Source organism: Bufo bufo, chromosome 2 (assembly GCF_905171765.1).
Source record: "Bufo bufo chromosome 2, aBufBuf1.1, whole genome shotgun sequence".
NCBI lineage: Eukaryota > Metazoa > Chordata > Amphibia > Anura > Bufonidae > Bufo > Bufo bufo.
In genome coordinates, this window is record NC_053390.1 from 492,870,742 (window position 1) to 492,896,709 (window position 25,968).

At 44.6% G+C, this 25,968-nt stretch overlaps 1 protein-coding gene across 3 annotated transcripts in view; it reads right to left on the minus strand.

The window, feature by feature from the left end:
• ACSBG2 (acyl-CoA synthetase bubblegum family member 2) overlaps nt 1–25,968 on the minus strand; it is a 149,710-nt gene that overhangs the window by 101,679 nt on the left and 22,063 nt on the right. For all 3 annotated transcript variants that reach the window (XM_040417786.1, XM_040417785.1, XM_040417784.1), the window contains exons 2-3: nt 23,248–23,359; nt 21,462–21,577 (exon numbers count right to left, since the gene is read on the minus strand). In XM_040417786.1, the coding sequence (XP_040273720.1) occupies nt 21,462–21,577; nt 23,248–23,359 (228 nt within the window). The remainder of the gene's footprint in view (nt 1–21,461; nt 21,578–23,247; nt 23,360–25,968) is intronic.

The following is a 25,968-nucleotide window of genomic DNA, read 5'->3' on the forward strand; positions in this document are numbered from 1 at the left end:
CCAGGTAAGTCTCTGTCTTCTTTTCAGCCACACAACATTCAATATCAGGATGGCTTCATGAGGAATCGGTCATGTCAAACTAATTTAATCAGTTTCTGTGAAGAGGTAAGTTCTAGACTTGTACCACATTAAAGGTTAGTATATAAAATGAGAATGCTCGGACTGGGAGAAAACGTCTGTAAGTGGGTAAGTAACTGGCTCAGTGATAGAAAATAGAGGATGGTTATTAATGGTACACACTCAAATTGGGTCACTGTCACTAGCGGAGTACCTCAGGGGTCAGTATTGGGCCCTATCTCTTCAATATATTTATTAATGATCTTGTAGAAGGCTTGCACAGTAAAATATAAATTTTTGCAGATGACACTAAACTGTGTAAAGTAATTAACACTGAAGAGGACAATGTACAGCTACAGATGGATCTGGACAGATTAGAGGCTTGGGCAGAGAAGTGGCAGATGAGGTTTAACACTGACAAATGTAAGGTTATACACATGGGAAGGAATAATGCAAATCACCCAAACATACTAAATGGTAACACTGACATGGAAAGGGACCTAGGAATTTTAATAAACCGTAAACTAAGGAGTAAAATCCAGTGTCAGACAGCTGCTGCCAAGGCCAATAAGATAATGGGTTGCATCAAAAGGGGCATCGATGCCTGTGATGAGAACATAGTCCTACCACTTTACAAATCACTAGTCAGACCACACATGGAGTACTGTGTACAGTTCTGGGCTCCTGTGAACAAGGCAGACATAGCAGAGCTGGAGACGGTCCAGAGGAGGGCAACTAAAGTAATAACTGGAATGGGGCAACTACAGTACCCTGAAAGATTATCAAAATTAGGGTTATTCACTTTAGAAAAAAAAAAAGACAACTGAGGGGAGATCTAATTACTATGTATAAATATATCAGGGGACAGTACAAAGATCTATTTATCTCCAGGACTGTGACAAGGGGACATCCTCTGCGTCTGGAGAAAAGAAGGTTTTTACACAAACATAGAAAAGGAATCTTTACGGTAAGAGCAGTGAGACTATGGAACTCTCTGCCTGAGGAGGTGGTGATGGGGAGTACAATAAAAGAATTCAACAGGGGCTTGGATGAATTTCTGGAGTGTAATATTACAGGCTATAGCTACTAGAGAGGGGTCGTTGATCCAGGGAGTTATTCTGATTGCCTGATTGAAGTCGGGAAGGAATTTTTTCCCCCCTTAAGTGGGGAAAATTGGCTTGTGCCTCTCAGGTTTTTTTTTGCCTTCCTCTGGATCAACTTGCAGTATAACAGGCCGAACTGGATGGACAAATGTCTTTTTTCGGCCTTATATACTATGTTACTAGCGCAATAAATATTGAGTTTTGTTTGTCTGTTAACCCTTGCTTAGTTAGTGGGAATTTTTTTTTATTAAAATGGATACCTGCCAAAAAGTGAAATTTGGAAATTTCATCTCCATTTTCCATTAATTCTTGTGGAACACCTAAAGGGTTAACAAAGTTTGTAAAATCAGTTTTGACTACCTTGAGGGGTGTAGTTTCTAAAATGGGGTCATTCTTGGGTGGTTTCTATTATGTAAGCCTCACAAAGTGACTTCACACCTGAACTGGTCCTTAAAAAGTGGATTTTGAAGATTTGCTTCCAAGTCTTCTAACGTCCCAAAAAAATAAAATGGCATTCACAAAATAATCCAAACAAAGTAGACATATGGGGAATGTAAAGTAATAACTATTTTTGTTGTTATTACTATCTATTATAAAAGGAGAGACATTTTTGTAAATTTGGTATTTTTTTATAAATAAAAATAAAATATTTTGACAAACTTTTACCACCGTCATGAAGTACAATATGTGACGAGAAAATCTCAGAATGGCCTGGATAAGTAAAAGCGTTTTAAAGTTATTACCACATAAAGTGACATGTCAGATTTGCTAAAAATGGCCTGGGCAGAAAGGTGAAAAATGGCCTGGTCCTGAAAGGGTTAAATGAGAGTTTGATAACAGTAATAGGTTATTGAATGATATGTGATTAATTTGTATGTGACAGGTTTGCCATAGGTTATTGAATGATATGTGATTAATTTGTATGTGACAGGTTAGCGTCCTGGCTGCCATAGTAACACTGAACGCATTTTGAAGACTGATCAGTCTTCAAATGCTTTCAGTTCACTTGCGGTGTTACGGATCCGGCGGGCACCTCCGGCATCGGAAGTGCACGCCGGATCCCAAAAACGCAAGTGTGAAAGAGCCCTAAGGCCTCATGCACACGACCGTATTTGGTTTCAGTGTCCGTTCCGTTTTTTTTGCGGATAGGATGCAGACCCATTCATTTCAATGAATCAGTGTGCTGTCCGCATCAGTATGTCCGTTCCGTTGCTCCGCCCAAAAAATAGTGCATGTCCTATTTTTTTCTAGTTTGCGGACAAGGATAGGCATCATTACAATGGATCCTCAAAAAAAACGGATCCGCAAAAAAACGGATGCCATACGGAACATCATCCGTTTTTTTTGCAGACCGCAAAACACATACGGTCGTGTCCATGTAGCCGAACACGCATCGTTTGGTCCGCAAATAAACTTTCAAACCAAGTCAATGGGCACATCAGTGCTTGTTTAGGCACATGCTTGGAAATAAATGAGTGTAAAAATGATATTAGGAGGTGGGAAAAAAACTACTTTCAGGGAAATCGTTGTGATACAGCTTCTCTTCCCAAGACCTCGCCCTCCTCGCTGAATAGATCCAAAACAGATTGTGTAGAATTTCGTATGGAGTGAGGTAGACTTTCAAGCAGAAAGGTGCATGAGCTAGTATATCTTGTATTTCGATTAGAGGTGACTGTAGGGGGATAGCATAGGGAGATGACTGAAGCCATCTCCAAGCTACAAGTTTACTTTTAACTATTGGTTTGGGTGATCTATCCACGCATGGATAGCTGCTCATTCCCACCAAGAGACCCGTAAAGGGCAATCCAAAGTTTGACTGCTCCATAGGAACCCAGGACCTGCTGGGCTGCCTAGTGTACCTATTAACCACCCTTGATAAAGAGAATGGCCCTCCCATACATCTCCGGGTCGGGTAGACCAGTCCCACCGTAGGATCTGGGACTCTACTCTACTGAGAATAGAATATGCCAAACGTGCTCTCCTTCCCGCCCCTATAAAGGCTTGGATTTGCCGTTTCACTGTAGTGTAGTATGATCTCGGCACAGGGATGGGTAACACCTGTTGTAGATGCGTTAACTTAGGCAATATAAGTGATGTGACAATATTCTTCCTGCCAAACCAGGATAGCATGAAGTTTTTTAGTGTGGAGAGCTGATCTGTTAGCGATTGTAAGAGGGATATACCGTATTTTTCGCCCCATAAAACCCACTCCCCCCCCCCCTGCATCTTATGGGGTGAATACTAATGAAGCGCTTCCATTATGGAAGCGCTTCATTAGTACCGGAGGACCGGGAAGTGGTGAAGGCTCTGTACTCACCGCTTCCTGGTCGTTGGCTCGGCAATCGGCTGTGCACAGCGTAAGTGCACTCTGACCTCACACTGTGCGCCGCGATACACAGCCGACAGCAGGATGAAGAGGATCGAGATGTGAGGAGCGGTGGCGTCCAGGAGCAGGAGGGAACGTGAGTTTTGCACTGGGGGTTGATGGCTGACATATAGGGGTTGATATATGGGGCTGATGGCTGATATATAGGGGATAATGGCTGACATATGGGGCTGATATATGGGGCTGCTGGCTGACATATGGAGGCTGATAGATGCCTGAAGATTGGAGGGTTGATCTGAGGCATTGGAGGTCTGATCTGAGGTCCGATTAATTTTGGGGGTCCGATTGCTGGTCTGACCTGAGGTGTAATGAAAAATATTTTTTTCTTATTGTTCTAAAACCTAGGTGCGTCTTATGGGCCGGTGCATCTTATAGGGCGAAAAATACGGTAGTTAAGTCGGAAAAGTGTTGAAGAATTAGGCCCTATCTTGATAACAAGATAAGCAATATATGGGGTGTCCCAGTTAAAGGGGGAATTAGTCAGGAAGGTTCATGCTTAATATATGGGATTTGTTCATATCAATTTTAAAATTGGAGAAAAAACTAAATTGTTCCAAGACACAGTAAATGCAGGGCAGTAAGTTTGCTGGATTCATGGTCATAATGAGTAAATAATCTGCAAAGGCTGCTATTTTATGTTCCTGTGGACCTATTTTGACTCCCCTGATCTCACCTCACCCCCCCCCCCCCCCAGGGATCCTAATAGATAAAGTTGTGGGATTTCCTCTGTTTGATGCTCTGCATCATAAATTTTGAAGCTTTGTTTCCATGAGCATAATACTTAAATTGAGAAAGATAAAGCTTAGCTGAGGTAGTGTTCAGTAAGTTTCTCAATGTAGCTCATAGATCAGTGAGTGCAGCAAGATGAGTGTCTAGTAGGGATTTTTTATGTAGGCCCTCCAGGTTTTGTATCTGAGAAAGAAGCGTGTCTATATGGAGCACTCTGCATATAAACTAACCTCTCATATACTGTATGCCTTATGGGCATCCTATAGAGTGTGGTGTGCGGTCCCTGGGAGGGAGTTGAGAGAGAAAAATTCCTCAAGTAGTTTTTAAAAACGTATTAAAGGCTCTCTAGGAGAGATAAGTTGCTCATTTAAACGCCATCTAAATGAACGAGGTTCCAGGGTAGGCACTAGGATGGTGAGGAACACAGACAGGAGAATGGTCAGATAAGTGCATAGTGCCTATACGGGCACGAGTACCGAGCTGCAAGTGCTCTTTGGATATGAACAAATAAATCAAGCCTCTGATAGGAGCCGTGGACCATTGAGAAGAAGGTGTAGTCCTGGGTGGAGGGATTCACAAGTCTCCAAGCATCTAATAGGGACCAATGTTGTATTTTTTTCTTAACATATCTAAGGGCCTTAGCAGAGATCGCAGATTTCTTAGATGTTGAGTCCAAGTTAGGTTCCAATGTTACATTGAAATCACCACCACACCCTCTTTATATGACTCCAACAGTGAAAGCACCCCATCAAACCAGGTTATCTGATTAACATTAGGAGCGTAAACATTAACAAAAGTGTATATCTGATTAGAAACTTAATACAAAAATTTGTTCGCAATCAGTCGGTTGCTGCTGTATATAGGGTTCCCACCCCAGGCTATATATTCACTAAATTACAGCAAAAAAAATTTTTTTTTTCTGTGTTTGCTCTTTTATTTTGTTTTCAACAGAAGCAGAGTAACATACGGCAGTACGTGTGAAAGTTTTCGGCTATGCAAAGCCTTCTTCAGACAGTGAGAGATTACAAAATAAAGCCATATGTAAATACTACATTCAAATAACAATATATTGTTATAAATGAAGAGAAAAAAATAAATAAAAAATATACGAAAATAATACAATATATATTACAGATGTCGACACAATGAAATCACGGAAATATAGATAATATCTTGTCCGGATCTCGAGGTCACTGGGGCAATATCCACTTTTTCACATAAGAGAAAATTTGCGTTGTAGCATCCTAAATAACTCACAGCGACACAAGATCATCTAGGAACCATGTGTTCCACTGGCCGGATGTATATAGAGGCATGATAGAAAATTACAGGCGCATTAGAAATTGGAATCTTATGTATTTCATTTGTTAAACCCTACAGTGTAATGAACTGGTTCTTATGTGAAAAAGTGGATGTTGCCCCAGTGACCTCGAGATCCGGACAAGATATTATCTATATTTCCGTGATTTCATTGTGTCGACATCTGTAATATATAGTGTATTATTTTCGTATATTTTTTTCTCTTCATTTATAACAATATGTTATTTGAATGTAGTATTTACATATGGCTTTATTTTGTAATCTCTCAGTGTCTGAAGAAGGCTTTGCATAGCCGAAAACGTTCACACGTACTGCTGTATGTAAGGGTACTTTCACACTTGCGGCAGGACGGATCCAACAGGCTGTTCACCCTGTCGGATCCGTCCTTCCGCTATTTTGCCGTGCCGCCGCTCCGTCCCCATTGACTATAATGGGGACAGGGGCGGAGCTCCGGCGCAGCACGGTAGTGCACGGCGAAAGGCCGCCGGACTAAAAGTCCTGTATGTCCGACTTTTTAGTCCGGCGGCCTCTCACCGCGAACTGCCGTACTGCGCCGGAGCTCTGCCCCCGTCCCCATTATAGTCAATGGGTCGGAGCGGCGGAACGGCGAAATAGTGGGAGGACGGAGCCGACAGGGTGAACAGCCTGTCGGATACGTCCTGCCGCAAGTGTGAAAGTACCCTTACTCTGCTTCTGTTGAAAACAAAATTAAAGAGCAGACACAGAAAAAAACATTTTATCTGCTGTAATTTTGTGAATATATCTGATTAGAAATGGACCCTTTGAGTAAAATATATCTGCCTTCTTTGTCTTGAAGTTGGTAATAACTTTTAAATGCTTTTACTTATTCAAGTCATTGTGAAAATGTTTTCTCGTGAGGCATTGTACTCAAGATAGTCATGTAACTACATGGGTCACAGTAGTAGCAATTGCATCCAGGCCCGCACCACAGATTAGCAGGGCTGGGCCATGGGAAATGAGCACTTCCATTGTGGAATCATTCATCTTTCTATAACCAACTGTATGGTCGTTCTCAGGATGGAGGCCTGCACCGCATCACTGACAGCCGCCTTGAGGTAAGTATTTGAGTTTATTATTTTTATTTGACATTTTTGTACTGGCACACATTATGTGGAGCACTATGGGGACATTGGCTCTACTGGGGGCACTAAAAGGGGGTATTTTTTGTACCAAGGGTACTTTCACACTAGCGTTATTCCTTTCCGGTATTGAGTTCCGTCCTAGGGGCTCAATATCAGAAAAAAAACTGATCAGTTTTATCCTAATGCATTCTGAATGGAGAGCAATCCGTTCAGTATGCATCTGGATGTCTTCAGTTCAGTCAGTCACTCTTATGGTATTTGGCCGGAGAAAATACTGCAGCATCCGGATCGGTCTACAAATGCTATCCGTTTGCACACGGATTTCTGGATCCGGCAGGCAGTTCCGGCCATGGAACTGCCTGCCGGATCTTCACAACGCAAGTGTGAAAGTACCCTAACACACAAAAGGGGGCATTTTTTGGACAAGCATGCATTATAAAGGGGGCATTTTTGTACTGGTGCACATTATAAGGGGGCATTTTTGTACTGGCACACATTATAAGTGTATTATTGTACTGACACATTATAAGGGGGCATTTTTGTACTGGAGCACATTAGGGGGAACACATTGTAAGGAGAAGTATTATTACCTGGCACAATGGTGGCATCATTACTATTGGGGGCACTGTTAACACTAAGTGCACTCTGGCAGAGAATTATTACTATTGGTGGGACTTTGGGGAGCACTCTTAGGGTCCATTCACACGTCCGTTGTTTCTTTCCTGATCTGTTCCGTTTTTTGCGGAACAGATCTGGACCCATTCATTTTCAATGGGTCCTGAAAAAAAAAAAATCAGACATTGAGCTGTCCGTTTTTTTTCAGGACCCATTGAAAATGAATGGGTCCAGATCTGTTCCGCAAAAAACGGAACAGATCAGGAAAGAAACAACGGACGTGTGAATGGACCCTTACTGTGAGGGGCACCCTGGCACATTATCAGTTTAGTCAATTATTTTTGGGGCACATGTTTTTTTGCTGGGCATGGTAATTTTTTTAGGGGATTGTGTGCCAATAATTGGGGGCATTAACTGTGTGGCACTAGTATTTTCAGGGAGCCTGTTTCTGCAGTATACAGTAGTATTGAGGAGCACAGTGGGCACAGTATTGGGGGTGGCAGGATAGGGTGTTTCCTTGTGGGAAGACGATGGAAAAGTAGGAAACCAAGATGCCTGTTTGTCAAACTCTGCAGAGACAAGAAATGGCTCAATGAGGAATGAGAACATCTACATCAATTGAGACATCACTGGATGTAATAGGTATGTGGTTCTGTATTACCCATGTTTTGTAGTGCTGTATATAATGTTTCCCAAGTACGCCTTTAACAGTACAGCTGGAGGGAAGTGGTTAGATTGATGAATTTGGCATGGGGGAGGGACTTGTTTTAATTTTTGCCTCAGGCAGCAGAATTGATCGGTGCAATCCTACCCCAAATCACTGACAGACTGACCACGACCACACTATTGAATTTTTGCTCCTGGCCAGAGCCATCCCTACAATACACATGCAGCACGTGGAAGGCAGCCCAGGCTAAGTGATTTCAGAGACGCTGGTAAGCTGCCAGAAGAGCGGCGTGTGGATGGCCTGCAGTGCAAGTGGAGCCGCAACCTACAAGGTGTGAAGTTGAGGTGTGAAGGGACATTGAGGGTAGGCGGGCCCAAGTTGAACTTTCAGCAGGACCCATGAGCCTTTAGTTCCGTCCCTGCTCCATGATAGCGGTAAATTTGAGTCGACATGCTTTACATTTATTTACACTGCTCAAAAAAATAAAGGGAACACTTAAACAACACAATGTAACTCCAAGTCAATCACACTTCTGTGAAATCAAACTGTCCACTTAGGAAGCAACACTGAGTGACAATCAATTTCACATGCTGTTGTGCAAATGGGATAGACAACAGGTGGAAATTCTAAGCAATTAGCAAGACACCCCCAATAAAGGAGTGGTTCTGCAGGTGGTGACCACAGACCATTTCTCAGTTCCTATGCTTCCTGGCTGATGTTTTGGTCACTTTTGAATGCTAGCGGTGCTTTCACTCTAGTGGTAGCATGAGACGGAGTCTACAACCCACACAAGTGGCTCTGGTAGTGCAGCTTATCCAGGATGGCACAACAATGCAAGCTGTGCCAAGAAGGTTTGCTGTGTCTGTCAGCGTAGTGTCCAGAGCATGGAGGCGCTACCAGGAGACAGGCCAGTACATCAGGAGATGTGGAGGAGGCCATAGGAGGGCAACAACCCAGCAGCAGGACCGCTACCTCCGCCTTTGTGCAAGGAGGAACAGGAGGAGCACTGCCAGAGCCCTGCAAAATGACCTCCAGCAGGCCACAAATGTGCATGTGTCTGCTCAAACGGTCAGAAACAGACTCCATGAGGGTGATATGAGGGCCTGACATCCACAGGTGGGGGTTGTGCTTACAGCCCAACACCGTGCAGGACGTTTGGCATTTGCCAGAGAACACCAATATTGGCAAATTCGCCACTGGCGCCCTGTGCTCTTCACAGATGAAAGCAGGTTCACACTGAGCACATGTGACAGACGTGACAGAGTTTGGAGATGCCGTGGAGAACGTTCTGCTGCCTGCAACATCCTCCAGCATGACCGGTTTGGCATTGGGTCAGTAATGGTGTGGGGTGGCATTTCTTTGGAGGGCCGCACAGCCCTCCATGTGCTCGCCAGAGGTAGCCTGACTGCCATTAGGTACGGAGATGAGATCCTCAGACCCCTTGTGAGACCAAATGCTGGTGCGGTTGGCCCTGGGTTCCTCCTAATGCAAGACAATGCTAGACCTCATGTGGCTGGAGTGTGTCAGCAGTTCCTGCAAGACGAAGGCATTGATGCTATGGACTGGCCCGCCCGTTCCCCAGACCTGAATCCAATTAAGCACATCTGGGACATCATGTCTCGCTCTATCCACCAACGTCACGTTGCACCACAGACTGTCCAGGAGTTGGCAGATGCTTTAGTCCAGATCTGGGAGGACATCCCTCAGGAGACCGTCCGCCACCTCATCAGGAGCATGCACAGGCGTTGTAGGGAGGTCATACAGGCACGTGGAGGCCACACACACTACTGAGCCTCATTTTGACTTGTTTTAAGGACATTACATCAAAGTTGGATCAGCCTGTAGTGTGTTTTTCCACTTTAATTTTGAGGGTGACTCCAAATCCAGACCTCCATGGATTGAAAAATTTGATTTCCATTTTTTAATTTTTGTGTGATTTTATTGTCAGCACATTCAACTATGTAAAGGACAAAGTATTTCAGAAAAATATATAATTAACTCAGATCTAGGATGTGTTATTTTTGTGTTCCCTTTATTTTTTTGAGCAGTGTCTATTTATTTAAATCAAAAAATGTACAAAAAAAATTTAGGAAAATTCACAATTTTCTAAATTGGAATTTGTCTGATTTTAAGAAAAATAGCGATACTTCATAAAATAGTTACATTCTCCATATGTCTACTTTAAGTTGGCATCATTTTGTAAATGTCAATTTTTTAGGACGTTAAAAAGGCTTAGAATTTTAGACGTTATTTTCTTTTACATAATAGAAACCACCCATAAATGACCCCACTTTAGAGACTAAACACCTCAAGTGTTTCAAAACTATTTTACAAACTTTCTTAACCCTTTAGGTATTCCACAAGGAAAATGGAAGTGAAAATTTCAAGGGCATGGCCTGTACACTAACATAGCAGATGCATGTCGATAATCTATGCATATACCCGGTCTCTGAGCCTCACACCTGCTCCCAGACTATCCCTAGTCTGATACAAAGGGGTTGTGCGTCATCTGACCCCTCTGGTGCTCTTTTTTTGACAGCAGCCTACAATTGGCCTCATGCTGGGACTTCAATTTGAAGCCACCATCTGGAGTGCATCCCAGAGTCTCAGAGCGCAAGACCTTCCTGCCTACCCTTCCATTGCCCTCCGTTTAGGTGCAGGATTCAATAGCCAGATGCAGTTATGACCATGCTTCTTCATCTCCACCAGAACCAGCTGCGCTGCAGAGGCTCATTGCTGGTGCCATCTTGGCCCCAGGATGATCGGCAGCAATTGTCTCTCAACATAGCCATGCTACCTGGCAGATGAACATCTATGCCTTATTGTCTGCCCGGATTCTATGTCAGGCCTACGCAGGGCCGCTGATAGAAATCATGGGGCCCCGTACAGCATACATGACGGGGCCCCCTTCAGCTCCACCCCCTGATCCCTCCTTCAGCCACACCCCTGGCCCCGCCCTTGGCCCCTCCCCAGACGCCGCCTTGAAACAACATGCAGATTTGTCTACAAGTGATATTTATTTTTCTCCAGCCAGTTATAAGTTTTATTATCCAAAAAAACATAAGTAATGTGGATGACACTTATGGGGGGATCTGTGGATGACACTTATGGGGGATCTGTGGATGACACTTATGGGGGGGGGTCTGTGGATGACACTTATGGGGGGGGTCTGTGGATGACACTTATGGGGGGGGTCTGTGGATGACACTTATGGGGGGTCGTCTGTGAATGGCGCTGTTATGGAGGGGATCTGTGAATGGCACTGTTATGGAGGGGATCTGTGATTGGCACTTTTATGGAGGGGATCTGTGGATGGCACTGTTATGGAGGGGATCTGTGGATGGCACTGTTATGGAGGGGATCTGTGGATGGCACTGTTATGGAGAGGATCTGTGGATGGCACTGTTATGGAGGGGATCTGTGGATGGCACTGTTATGGGGGGATCTGTGGATGGCACTGTTATAGAGGGGGATCTGTGGATGACACATACCGTATATAGCATCTTATGCTATATGTCATCCACAGATACCCCTCCATAACAGTGCCATTCACAGATACCCTCCATAACAGTGCCATCCACAGATCCCCCCCATAACAGTCATCCACAGATCCCCCCATAACAGTGTCATCCACAGATCCCCCCATAACAGTGTCATCCACAGATCCCCCCCATAACAGTGTCATCCACAGATCCCCCTCCATAATGGTGGAGCAGACAAACCTGTACGCCCAACAGTTCGTTGCTCAACACCCGGGCTCCTTTTTGGCCAGGCCCGGTGGCTGGACACCGGGCAGTGCAGCCGAGAGGAGGACATTTTGGGGCCTCGTGCTGCATATGGGCCTGGTCAAGAAACCTAGTGTCAGGCATTACTGGAGTGGGGACGTCCTCTACCAGGCCCCACTTTACAGTATGGCCTTGACATGCTCCCGGTTTGGGGCCATCCGGAAACGTCTGCATTATTCAGATAATGCAGCATGTCATCCCCCCAAGGTGATCCTGCCTATGACCGTCTGTATAAGATACGGCCGGTCATCGATCATTTTGGGGACAAATTTGTACAGGCCTATGTACCTGGAAGGGAGGTCGCGGTAGAGGAGTCTCTCATTGCGTTCAAGGGGAGACTCATTTTCGGCCAGTATGTGCCCTCCAAGCGGGCGAGGTATGGCGTGAAGCTATACAAACTTTGTGAGAGTACCTCAGGGTACACTTACAAGTTTCGTGTATAGGAGGGTCGAGATTCCCGTATTCAACCCCCAGAATGTCCCCCCACTCTGGGTGTTAGCGGGAAACTTGTGTGGGACCTTATGTACCCACTGCTAGATAAGGGTTACCACCTTTACGTGGATAACTTTTATACTAGTATCCCCTTGTTCCAGTCCCTTGCCGCCAGATCCACGTCCGCTTGTGGGACCGTGCGGAAAAATCAACGTGGCCCACCCCCTCCAGGTACCTATCCCCATGGGTGCGACCCGTGCCCTTACCAGTGAAAACCTGTTGCTGGTCAGATATAAGGACAAGAGGGATGTCCTTGTACTGTCCACAATTCATGGTAACGGCATCACCCCTGTCCCTGTCCTCAAGCCCGATTGTATCGTCGACTACAATCGGTATATGGGAGGAGTTGATCTCTCTGATCAAGTCCTCAAGCCATATAACGCCATGAGCAAAACCCGGGCATGGTACAAAAAAGTTGCTGTCTACTTGGTGCAGGTTGCCTTGTACAACTCTTTTGTACTATCCCGAAGCGCTGGCAACACAGGGACATTCCTTCAGTTCTATGAGGCAGTCCTCAAGGCCCTGATCTTTTCGGACCGGGAAATAACAGGCCGGAGAACCTCGGGAACTGGAGGCGCCCGGATCGTCCCTGGCCAACACTTTCCAGGTGTGGTCCCCCATACTGGAAAGAAGGGACGAACCCAAAAAAAGTGCAGAGTGTGTCGCAGGAGGGGGATACGGAAGTGCGACACGTGCCCCGATCATCCGGGCCTCTGCATTGACGGTTGCTTCAGGGAGTATCACACTTCCATGGAGTACTAAATTTATATCCCAATTTAGGCTACTTTCACACTTGCGTTCAGAGTGGATCCGTCTGGTGTCTGCACAGACGGATCCGCTCCTATAATGCAAATGTTGGGATCCGTTCAGAACGGATCCGTCTGCATTATAGTTCAGAAAAAATTCTAAGTGTGAAAGTTAGTCAGACTGATCCGTCCAGACTTTACATTGAAAGTCAATGGGGGACGGATCCGTTTGAAATTGCACCATATTGTGTCAACTTCAAATGGATCCGTCCCCATTGACTTACATTGTACGTCTGGACGGATCCGTTTGGCTCCACACGGCCAGGCGGACACCCGAACGCTGCAAGCTGCGTTCAGATGTCCGCCTGCTGAGCGGAACGGAGGCCAAGCGGAGCCATCCTGATGCATTCTGCGCGGATCCGCATCCACTCAGAATGCATTGGGGCTCTACGGATCCGTTCGGGGCCACTTGTGAGAGCCTTCAAACTGAGCTCACAAGCGGAACCCCGAACGCTAGTGTGAAAGTAGCCTTAGCCACTGACATCGGATAAAAAAAAACTGGTTCTCAGACTAGACACCCAAAAAAAACTAAAATAATAAAAATAAAAAAAAACTATACAAATTAGGTATCGCTGCGTCGGTAATAATCTCCCCTATAAAAATATCCAATGACCTAACCCCCCAGATTAACACGGTCCAAAAAAAATTAAAAAAAAACGATGCAAAAAGAACTTTTTTGGTCACTTTACACAACAAAAATTTTAATAGCAAGCGATTAAAAAGTCCTATAGCCCCCAAAATAGTGCCAATAAAACAGTCCTCTCATCCCGCAAAAAATGAGCCCCTACATAAGATAATCTGCTAAAAAAAAAAAAAAAAAAAAAAAAAGACTCAGACTTTAGAGATACAAAAACTTTTTTTTTGTATCAAAAAGGATAATAGTCTAAAACCTAAATAATTGTAAAAAAAAGTAGACTTATTAGGTATCGCCGCGTCCGTAAGAATCTCCTCTATAAAAATACCCCATGACCTAACCCCCCAGATTAACACGGTCAAAAAAACAACACTGTGCCAAAACAGCTATGAGTTAACAACCAAACAAAACTTAATATTTATTACCCTGATACTGCAGTTTACAGAAACGCCACATTTGTGGTCGTAAACTGCTGTATCACTAAAAGGCAGGGCGCAAAAGGAAAGGACCGACATGGTTTCTGGAATGGGGTCACTTTTAGGGAGTTTATACTCCAGGGGTGCATCAGGGGGGTTGAAACAGGACACGGTGTAAATAAACCGGTCAATAAAAATCAGCCCTCCAAAAACCAAACCTTTCCCTCTACGCCCCGCCAGAGTCAGGGCAATAAAGATACAGTCTTGTTTGGCTGTTAACCCTTGCTTTGTTAGTGGAAAAAATGGGTTAAAATGGAAAATTATTTAAAAATTTCATTTTTTTGCCTTTCATCCCCATTTGCCAATAACTCTTGTGCAACACCTAAAGGGTTAACAAAAAGTTTGTAAAATCTGTTTTGAATACCTTGAGGAGTGTAGTTTCTAGAATGTGGTCATTTTTGGGTGGTTTCTATTATATAAGCCTCACAAAGTGACTTCAGACCTAAACTGGTCCCTAAAAATTGGGTTTTTGAAAATTTCTGAAAAATTTCAAGATTTGCTTCCAAACTTCTAAGCCTTGTAACATCCCCAAAATATAAAATATCACTCCCAAAATGATCTAAACATGAAGTAGACATATGGGGAATGTAAAGTAATAACTATGTTTGGAGGAATTACTATGTATTATAGAAGTAGAGAAATTGAAACTTGGAAATTAGCAATTTTTTTCAAATTTTTGCTAAATTTGGTATTTTTTTATAAATAAAAAAGATTTTTTTTTAACTTCATTTTACCAGTGTCATGAAGTACAATATGTGACGAAAAAACTATCTCAGAATGGCCTGGATAAGTCAAGGCGTTTTAAAGTTATCACCACTTAAAGTGACACTGGTCAGATTTGCTAAAAATGGCCTGGTCCTTAAGGTGAAATAAGGCTGTGTCCTTAAGGAAACATAGAAACATACAGGGAGTGCAGAATTATTAGGAAAGTTGTATTTTTGAGGATTAATTTTATTATTGAACAACAACCATGTTCTCAATGAACCCAAAAAACTCATTAATATCAAAGCTGAATATTTTTGGAAGTAGTTTTTAGTTTGTTTTTAGTTTTAGCTATTTTAGGGGGATATCTGTGTGTGCAGGTGACTATTACTGTACATAATTATTAGGCAACTTAACAAAAAACAAATATATACCCATTTAAATTATTTATTTTTACCGGTGAAACCAATATAACATCTCAACATTCACAAATATACATTTCTGACATTCAAAAACAAAACAAAAACAAATCAGTGACCAATATGGCCACCTTTCTTTGCAAGGACACTCAAAAGCCTGCCATCCATGGATTCTGTCAGTGTTTTGATCTGTTCACCATCAACATTGCGTGCAGCAGCAACCACAGCCTCCCAGACACTGTTCAGAGAGGTGTACTGTTTTCCCTCCTTGTAAATCTCACATTTGATGATGGACCACAGGTTCTCAATGGGGTTCAGATCAGGTGAACAAGGAGGCCATGTCATTAGATTTTATTCTTTTATACCCTTTCTTGCCAGACACGCTGTGGAGTACTTGGACGCGTGTGATGGAGCATTGTCCTGCATGAAAATCATGTTTTTCTTGAAGGATGCAGATTTCTTCCTGTACCATTGCTTGAAGAAGGTGTCTTCCAGAAACTGGCAGTAGGACTGGGAGTTGAGCTTGACTCCATCCTCAACCCGAAAAGGCCCCACAAGCTCATCTTTGATGATACCAGCCCAAACCAGTACTCTACCTCCACCTTGCTGGCGTCTGAGTCGGACTGGAGCTCTCTGCCCTTTACCAATCCAGCCACGGGCCCATCCATCTGGCCCATCAAGACTCACTCTCATTTCATCAGTCCATAAAACCTTAGAAAAATCAGTCTTGAGATATTTCTTGGCCCAGTCTTGACGTTTCAGCTTGTGTGTCTTGTTCAGTGGTGGTCGTCTTTCAGCCTTTCTTACCTTGGCCATGTCTCTGAGTATTGCACACCTTGTGCTTTTGGGCACTCCAGTGATGTTGCAGCTCTGAAATATGGCCAAACTGGTGGCAAGTGGCATTTTGGCAGCTGCACGCTTGACTTTTCTCAGTTCATGGGCAGTTATTTTGCGCCTTGGTTTTTCCACACGCTTCTTGCGACCCTGTTGACTATTTTGAATGAAACGCTTGATTGTTCGATGATCACGCTTCAGAAGCTTTGCAATTTTAAGAGTGCTGCATCCCTCTGCAAGATATCTCACTATTTTTGACTTTTCTGAGCCTGTCAAGTCCTTCTTTTGACCCATTTTGCCAAAGGAAAGGAAGTTGCCTAATAATCATGCACACCTAATATAGGGTGTTGATGTCATTAGACCACACCCCTTCTCATTACAGAGATGCACATCACCTAATATGCTTAATTGGTAGTAGGCTTTCGAGCCTATACAGCTTGGAGTAAGACAACATGCATAAAGAGGATGATGTGGTCAAAATACTCATTTGCGTAATAATTCTGCACGCAGTGTAGAATGTGTCGGCAGATAAGAACCATTTGGCCCATCTAGTCTGCCCAATATATCTGAATACTATGGATAGCCCCTGGCCCTATCTTATATGAAGGATAGCCATATGCCTATCCCATGCACGCTTAAACCCCTTCACTGTATTTGCAGCTACCACTTCTGCAGGAAGGCTATTCCATGCATCCACTACTCTCTCAGTAAAGTAATACTTCCTTATATTACTTTTAAACCTTTGCCCCTCTAATTTAAAACTGTGTCCTCTTGTGGTAGTTTTTCTTCTTTTAAATATGCTCTCCTCCTTTACCGAGTTGATTCCCTTTATGTATTTAAAAGTTTCTATCATATCCCCTCTGTCTCTTCTTTCTTCCAAGCTATACATGTTAAGGTCCTTTAACCTTTCCTGGTAAGTTTTATCCTGCAATCCATGTACTAGTTTAGTAGCTCTTCTCTGAACTCTCTCTAGAGTATCTATATCCTTCTGGAGATATGGCCTCCAGTACTGCGCACAATACTCCAAGTGAGGTCTCACCAGTGTTCTGTACAGCGGCATAAGCACTTCAGTTTAAGGAGTTAAAGGGGTTTTCTGGGATTTTGATGCGGATGACCTATGCTCAGGGTTTGTCAATAGTATCTGACACCCGGGACCCCCCGCCGCTCCTATGAGCTCAGCAGCCTTCTCTCTGCTTTTCCTAGGCAGAGTGACGACGTTCATCTGTCACATGGCCTAGGAGCAGCCCAGCCCCATTTAAGTGATACAATGTGCAGCGCTGTGCTTTGTAAGCTGCAAGAAGGCAGCGGTGCTCACAGAAGGATAGGCCATCAGTATCAAATTCTCGGAAAACTCCTTTAAGAAAGAGAAAGCTAAACAAGTATTTGATTTATTAACCCATATTAAACAACTTAAGAGAATGGCTATGATATAAACCACAGATGCTACATTAGCTGAACTTAAATCCCTCAGTGTTGAACTTAAAAACTTGCTAAAACTTGACTCTAAAATGCCATACATGAAATCCCACATGTGGCCATAATCTTTTGCCTATACATACAACATGGCTCAAGAGTAAAAGAGAACCATGCACATTTGAGGCCATTGTGGCGACTTACTCATCTTGCGCTGAGACAGCTGTAGAGGCTTGGGGGGTGAAATAATAAATAGAAACTGTGCTCCTCAAGGTATTTATTAAGGCGTGTAGTGAGCATTTTGACCCCACTAGGAATATGAAATGAAAACTGCCCAATGTCATGCCATCTAAGACACACCACACCCTTCAAATTGTTAAGCTGGCTATACTGGGTAATGAAATAACATAAATGTGTTTCGTACACTGCAAGGGTCGGAAGGGAAAAAACACTTTTTGGCTTTTGCAGCACATATTTTGATGGGTTTACAGGCAAGCATGATGCTTTTATACATCCTCTGGGGTACCAGCACAGCTGTTTTCTGACGACCATTTGTTTTTTATTTTTCTCTCAATAGGGCTACATGCACACGACCGTTCCGTTTTTTGCGGTCCGCAAAACGCGGATGGAGTCAGGGTGTGCGTTCCGCAATTTGCGGAACGGCACGGACAGCCTTTAATATAACTGCCTATTCTTGTCCGCAAAGCGCGGACAAGAATAGGACATGTTATTTTTTTTTTTGCGGGGCCATGGAACAGAGCAATGGAAGCGGACAGCACACGGAGTGCTGTCCGCATCTTTTGCGGCCCCATTGAAGTGAATGGGTCCGCATCCGAGCCGCCAAAACTGTGGCTCGGATGCGGACCAAAACAACGGCCATGTGCATGAGGCCTAAATGTGTGAGTGTTTATTTTTTTGCAGGATGAGTTGCCATTATCATTGGTTCTATTTTGGGGTATAAATTACCTTTTGATCACTTTTTATATTACTTGTTGGGAAGCACTATAAGGCCTCATGCACACGACCGTTGTGTGCATCCGTGGCCGTTGTGCCGTTTTCCGTTTTTTTTCGCGGACCCATTGACTTTCAATGGGTCCGTGGAAAAAACGGAAAATGCACCGTTTGGCAGCCGCATCCGTGAGCCGTGTTTCCTGGCCGTGAAAAAAATATGACCTGTCCTATTTTTTTCACGGCCAACGGTTCACGGACCCATTCAAGTCAATGGGTCCGTGAAAGAACACGGATGCACACAAGATTGGCATCCGTGTCCGTGATCCGTGGCCGTAGGTTAGTTTTTATACAGACGGATCCGAAGATCCGTCTGCATAAAAGCTTTTTCAAAGCTGAGTTTTCACTTCGTGAAAACTCAGAACCGACAGTATATTCTAACACAGAAGCGTTCCCATGGTGATGGGGACGCTTCTAGTTAGAATACACTACAAACTGTACAAGACTGCCCCCTGCTGCCTGGCAGCATCCGATCTCTTACAGGGGGCCGTGATCAGCACAATTAACCCCTTCAGGTGCGGCACCTGAAGGGGTTAATTGTGCTGATCACGGCCCCCTGTAAGAGACCAGGGCTGCCAGGCAGCAGGGGGCAGACCCTCCCCCCCTCCCCAGTTTGAATATCATTGGTGGCCAGTGCGGCCCCCCCCCCCCCCCCTCCCTCTATTGTAATAATTCGTTGGTGGCACAGTGTGCGCCCCCCCCCCTCCCTCCCTCTATTGTAATAATTAGTTGGTGGCACAGTGTGCGCCCCCCATCGGCCCCCCCTCCCTCTATAGCATTAACAACATTGGTGGCCAGTGTGCGGCCTCCCATCTCCCCCCCCCCATCATTGGTGGCAGCGGAGTTCCGATCGGAGTCCCAGTTTAATCGCTGGGGCTCCGATCGGTAACCATGGCAACCGGGACGCTACTACAGTCCTGGTTGCCATGGTTACTTAGCAATAGTACAATAGTAGAAGATTCATACTTACCTGCTGCTGGCTGCTGCTGCGATGTTCGTGTCCGGCCGGGAGCTCCACCTACTGGTAAGTGACAGGTCTGTGCGGCGCATTGCTAAATGAACTGTCACTTACTAGTAGGAGGAGCTCCCGCCCGGACACGAACATCGCAGCTCCCAGGTAAGTATGATGGGGGGGGGGGGGGGGGAGATGGGAGGCCGCACACTGGCCACCAATGTTGTTAATGCTATAGAGGGAGGGGGGGCCAATGGGGGGCGCACACTGTGCCACCAACGATTTATTACAATAGAGGGAGGAAGGGGGGGGCGCGCACACTGTGCCACCAACGAATTATTACAATAGAGGGAGGAAGGGGGGGGGCACACTGTGCCACCAACGATTTATTACAATAGAGGGAGGAAGGGGGGGGGGGCGCACACTGTGCCACCAACGAATTATTACAATAGAGGGAGGAAGGGGGGGGGGAGGCCGCACTGGCCACCAATGATATTCAAACTGGGGAGGGGGGGAGGGTCTGCCCCCTGCTGCCTGGCAGCCCTGATCTCTTACAGGGGGATATGATAGTACAATTAACCCCTTCAGGTGCGGCACCTGAGGGGTTAATTGTGCTGATCAAGGCCCCCTGTAAGAGATCGGATTCTGCTAGGCAGCAGGGGGCAGTCATGTACAAAGTTTGTAGTATATTCTAACTAGAAGCGTCCCCATCACCATGGGAACGCCTCTGTGTTAGAATATACTGTCGGAAATGAGGTTTCACGATCTAACTCATATCCGACAGTATATTCTAACATAGAGGCGTTCCCATGGTGATGGGGACGCTTCAAGTTAAAATATACCATCGGATTGGAGAAAACTCCGATCTGATGGTATAAAAGGGACTCCAGACTTTACATTGAAAGTCAATGGGGACGGATCCGTTTGAAATGGCACCATATTGTGTCAACGTCAAACGGATCCGTACCCATTGACTTGCATTGTAATTCAGGACGGATCCGTTTGGCTCCGCACGGCCAGGCGGACACCAAAACGACTTTTTTTTCATGTCCGTGGATCCTCCAAAAAACAAGGAAGACCCACGGACGAAAAAACGGTCACGGATCACGGTAAAACGGAACCCCGTTTTGCGGACCGCAAAAAAATACGGTCGTGTGCATGAGGCCTAAAGAAAAGGCAGCAACTGCTTTCTGTTTTTTTTTTTTCATTGCAGCATACACCCTACGGGAAAAATTACATGTTCCCTTTATTCTGCTGGTCAACACCATTACAAAGATACCAATTTTGCTTTATTTATTTTTTTAACGTTTTACCACTTTTACACTTTTCTATTATGATGGAATGCAATACAGAATGCCTCTTATAGGCTTCCGTGGTGCATGCCATCATAGAATTCTATTATGGTCAATGGTAACGGAATCCATTACGGAATTCTTAGATAATCTGAACGCCAAACTTGTAAATCGCAAGTTTGCTCGACACTAATCTGGATGCATCAATTCAGTTCAGTTGTATTTTGGGTTCGCACAAAACCACTGCAACCAGCAGCGTTTGTGTGTCCGGTTTGCAAAACTGAACAAACCATGAAAATCAATGTAAGTCAAGTCAATGGTGCCTGATCATTTATTTATTTATTTATTTATTTATTTTTTTGTTACAGAGGTGTCAATTGACTTTAAATGATTTTCATGCCTGATCAGGTTTGTTCAGTTTTGATTTATTACAACCGGATCCGGATGAAACAGAGCCATCAGGATGTATTAAATGGAACGGATCCTTTTAATTCAGGTTTTGAAAGCCTCTGCTGGATCTCAAAATCTGAAGTAAAAACGCTGATGTGAAAGTAGCCTAGAAGATACATGCACTGCCGGAGATAACAGACAGCCAAATATCTCCCTCCCCATACAACAACAAGCACATTTCAGGAATATGTGGAAGGAGGAGAGTGCTGCAGTCATACCGTCACAATGAGCAATGTCTGCTTCAACCTTTTTTTTATCCCCATGTGGACCTTCATTTTCAGGGTCAAAAGGTGCAGGATTTGTCGCTGACTGCTCATGCACCATATCTTCTTTGCTGTAATATTTCAAATAAAAACAATTAAATATTGTACAGTAGGAAATAAAATAGAACATTCAAGCTAGTAGTAAGTCAACTATAGTTGTATAGTTGGGCAAAAGGGCCAACTATACACGGACGTATATGTATAATATGTATGCTTATTGCTCTGTGCATGGTTACTTACAGTAAAAGCGAAGTTCTACACTTCTTGTATATGTATAATAAAAGGACAATATAATCTGAAGGCACATACAATTATCTGGTAAAAAAAAAATAAAAAAAAATGATCATAAAATTTATACACTCTTTGAAAAACGAAAAACAACCAAACCAGATAAAAATGTACAATTGCTTAACACTGTATCCTATCACAAGAGGGTGTAAAAATGAGTACTCCTCCCACTGCCCTATAAAAAGGTTCTCAGAGGCTACTTTTGGGCAGTGTACTTCTTGGTGAGAAACTGTTAACTGCAAGACAAGCCTCTATGATGCACCTGGCAGATCATTGGACTGAAAGAAGCAGGATGTTTTTTTTTCAGAAACTACCCGCCATCTAAGCCATTCTAACCTAACTGTTAGGAGGAGTTGAAAACATTAGGGTACACATAAATGGGCAAAGGGCTCCAGACGGCCCAGACCGACCTCCAGTAGAGAGTGGATCGTTTGATCTGCCAATAAGCATGAGCAGTTCCCACAGTTTCATTGTCTACCATCCAGACATGAGCGACACCCGCTTCATTACATACCCATAGCAAAAGGAAATTTTGTGTCATGGCACCCATTACATGTCTTACAATTATTAGCCAGGCACCTCACCTTTATTTTAAGTGGTGTTGTGAATGAGAAACCTAGACCTCTATGGAATGGAACGTATAGTCTTTAACAACAAATCTAGGTTCAGTTTTGGATCAGACAACATTCACTTTCAAGTATGGAGGCCTTGTGGTGGCCGCTTCAATCCTACTTGGCTTTGAAGAGACACACTGCCCAACTGCTGGTGTGATGATCTGTGGAGCCATTGCATTTGACAGTCAACCCTAGTAGCGATATGAGGGAGTCTAACAGCCTAGCGATATGTGCAGGACATCCTAGGGCCACATGTGTTGCCTCTCATGTCAGAACCCCCCCCCCCCCTTCACACACACACACACACACACACACACACACACACGCACAAAGGGTTCCCAGGAATATCTTCTCCGGGTTGCAACATTTTCTTGGCCTGTCTGGTCACCAGATTTATCGTCTATTGAGCATTTATGGGACTGGGACACAAGCTTCAGCAACCTATAAGTGTGCAGGATCTACAGGCCTAGCTGCAACATCTGTGGGCAAATATGCCACAGGATACCATACAGACGCTGTATGCCTCTATGCCCAGTTGTAGCTCAACGTGTATCCAGGCAGCCCAACAGGATACTAGAGACTCCTGTCAAATGTACAGTTTTTCCCAATGGACTTATCCTTTCACTCCAATGTTGTAATCACTTACATATATCATCATTGCATTCACACAAAGTTTAATTTGATTCCAACAGCTCCTTCTCGGTGCATTCCCCCCCCTCACCCCCTCCCTGAGAATACATTTGCCACTAAAGTCCTACTATCTAAATTGAGAGATCTTTAAACATCAGAGATTTGGAATTAAATAAAAGATATAAGTGTAAGATTTAAAAAGAGCTTACTTTTGTGAGGAAGTTACAAATATATCATTCAAGCATAAGTCTTGTTCTGTGGTCTCACGTGGCTTTACATGTACATCCATAGCAGACATGTCAGAATAACACTGCTGTGTCACTAAGAGAAAAAAATAATTTTTTTTAGTTTATTTTACTCACTTATATAGTGCTGACATATTCCGCAGAGCTTTACAGACATCATCATCACTCGTTGTCCCCAATAAAGCTCACAATATAAGATTCCTATAAGTGTCTTTGGTGTGTGGAAGGAAACCCACGCAAACACATGGAGAACATACAAACACCATGCAGATGTTGTCTTTGGTCATATTCAAACCTTGGAATCCAGCATTGGAAGGCTCAGTGCCTTGTACGTAATCGTACACACAGGTATTCAAAATGTTTACTAGAATATATAAGAAAGGGCATCAAAGTTCACCAAGGATCCAACAGTTTTCCTAGCTTGTGGTCTACAGCAAGTAATAATAGCACATTGTGTTATATACATTTAGAAAAGTTCAGTAATATTAATTAAATATATTTTATGTTCTCTTAATCTAAGACCCTTATTTAGCAAAAACAGTGTTAAGCAGCGTGTTCTCTTCTGTCCCTTAGGTATCTTCATGCTGAAATTGTGCCTAAAATTGTGTTGCAACTACTCAGTAGTAAGTTCCTCCTGTAAAGAGCAGAGGAGGAAGTTCACTACTGGGAATGCCTGCAGTCATCTCAGAATTGACTGCTTTAAAGGGGTGGTCCGGGAAAATATCTAATATATAAAGCTGAGTGTATATGTATGTATGTCCACTAAAGGAATCCGCACCGTCGCATTTACAATCACGAAATTTGGCACACAGGTACATCAGGTGTCTGGGAAGCTCTCTAGGACGTACCGTTCGAGATATTCCCAAAAAATGCATTAGCCAATAGAAGCTTGGTCACATGACCCTTATCAGCTATTAGAAGCTCTCAGGTCCTTCAGCCTCCACATACAGTTTTACTTCAGGTTTCAATAACAACCCAGCCATTTATTTTCACTGCTGTAGATGAGTTTTAAAAGGAAACCTGTCACCAGGATAATGTTTTTATCCTCTGAAAATCCAGTTTATTTGGTATGCAAAGGAGCCAGTAAGGTGCCCAGAGGGCCGTCATTCACGCAGGAAGGAGCCCAGACATGCCCCCTGCCACAATGTGTTCACAATGTGTCCACCCTCAAAAGACTTAAAACCCCGCCCCAGGTCCTGCTAAGCAACGCCCAGACTTTCTCTCTGCAGCTCACACTCACTTAGGCTCCACTACACTTAAGCTCCATTCAGACGTCCATAGTGCATTGCGGATCCGCAAATTGTGGATCAGGCAATACACCCAGCTGGCATCCCCATAGAAATGCCTATTCTTGTCCGCAATTGCGAACAAGAATAGGACATGCTCTATTTTTTTCCTGAGCTGAAGATCGGGGCCGCGCTCCAGAAATGCGGATGCGGACAGCACACTGTACTGTCCGCATCTCTTCCGGCCCCATAGAGAATGAATGGGTCCACACCTGTTCCGTATAATTGCGGAATGGATGCGGACCCATTCTACGGACGTGTGAATGGACCCTTAGAGTGGGCTGTTCAAAAGGACACTCTCCCGATCTGGTTAGGCCACGCCCTCTCCCACTTCTCAGCCGACTGAGATTGATAAAATGAAGTTAAAAATCAACTTCTAGGTCCCACTAAGCCACGCCCATATCTGGTTAGGCCACGCCCCTCCACTCCTTAGCCGACAGGGATTTAAAAAATGAAGGTAAAAATCAACCCCTGTCAGCTGCAGAGGTGGGAGGGAGGGTGACTTTCTCCCTGCAGATCACTCAGACAGCATAGTGCTGCTGTCTTAGAGTGAGCTGTTCAAAAGGACACGCCCCCGATCTAGTAAAGGCCACGGTTAAGGGGGCGGGCCCCTGTGGAGGTCACTGTCAAGGGAGTGGTATGCTGTGAAAGTCACTGTTAAAGGGGAAGGCTGCTGTAAAGGTCAAAGTTAAGGGGGTGGGCTGCTGTGGAGGTCCAATTTTAAGGACATGGCACTGTGGGGGCTCAGTGTTAAGGGGTGGTGGGCTGTGGAAGTCACCGTTTTAGGGGCGGGGTGCTGTAGATGTCACTGTTATAGTGGATAGTGTTGAAATCTTTTAACAACACAAACATTAAATGAAATAAAATATATATATGTAGCTTAAGGCTGACATGTCAGCCTGCATTTGTGGGAGGGGCGTAGGCACGCTTAAAAGGAGGCACGCCCTCTGCTCATTTGCATGCATTTTCGGTGCCTTTCCCGCCATTAACGTCACGCCCTTTACTGCCGTGCTGCTCATCAGGTAAGTTTCTGCGAGTTCTCCACCGATGCTAGTCGCTCGTTCCGGCTGCCAGGGTAAGTTAAGTGCTATCCTCCCGAACCCCCTCCCCAGCGTGCTTCTCCTCCTCTGCCCGGTGCAAGTCACTACCCACCTTCTACTCCAGGTGATGCGGCCGGCGCGGTCCACGCTTCCGGCGCCGGCATGCGAAGGTCACGTGGGACGCCGGGCAGAGTCTCCGTTGCCTCGGCAACGGAGCCGGCGTCCCGGCCTGCGTAACGTGATGGGCTCCCCCTCTCGGCTCCGGGCACCGCAGCGGCTTGCTCTCATTCCTGGTCTGGCCCTGTCACCCAGGGGTTGGGTCCGTCCTGAGCCAGGGCCGCGCCGGGGGTGCCGCTTCC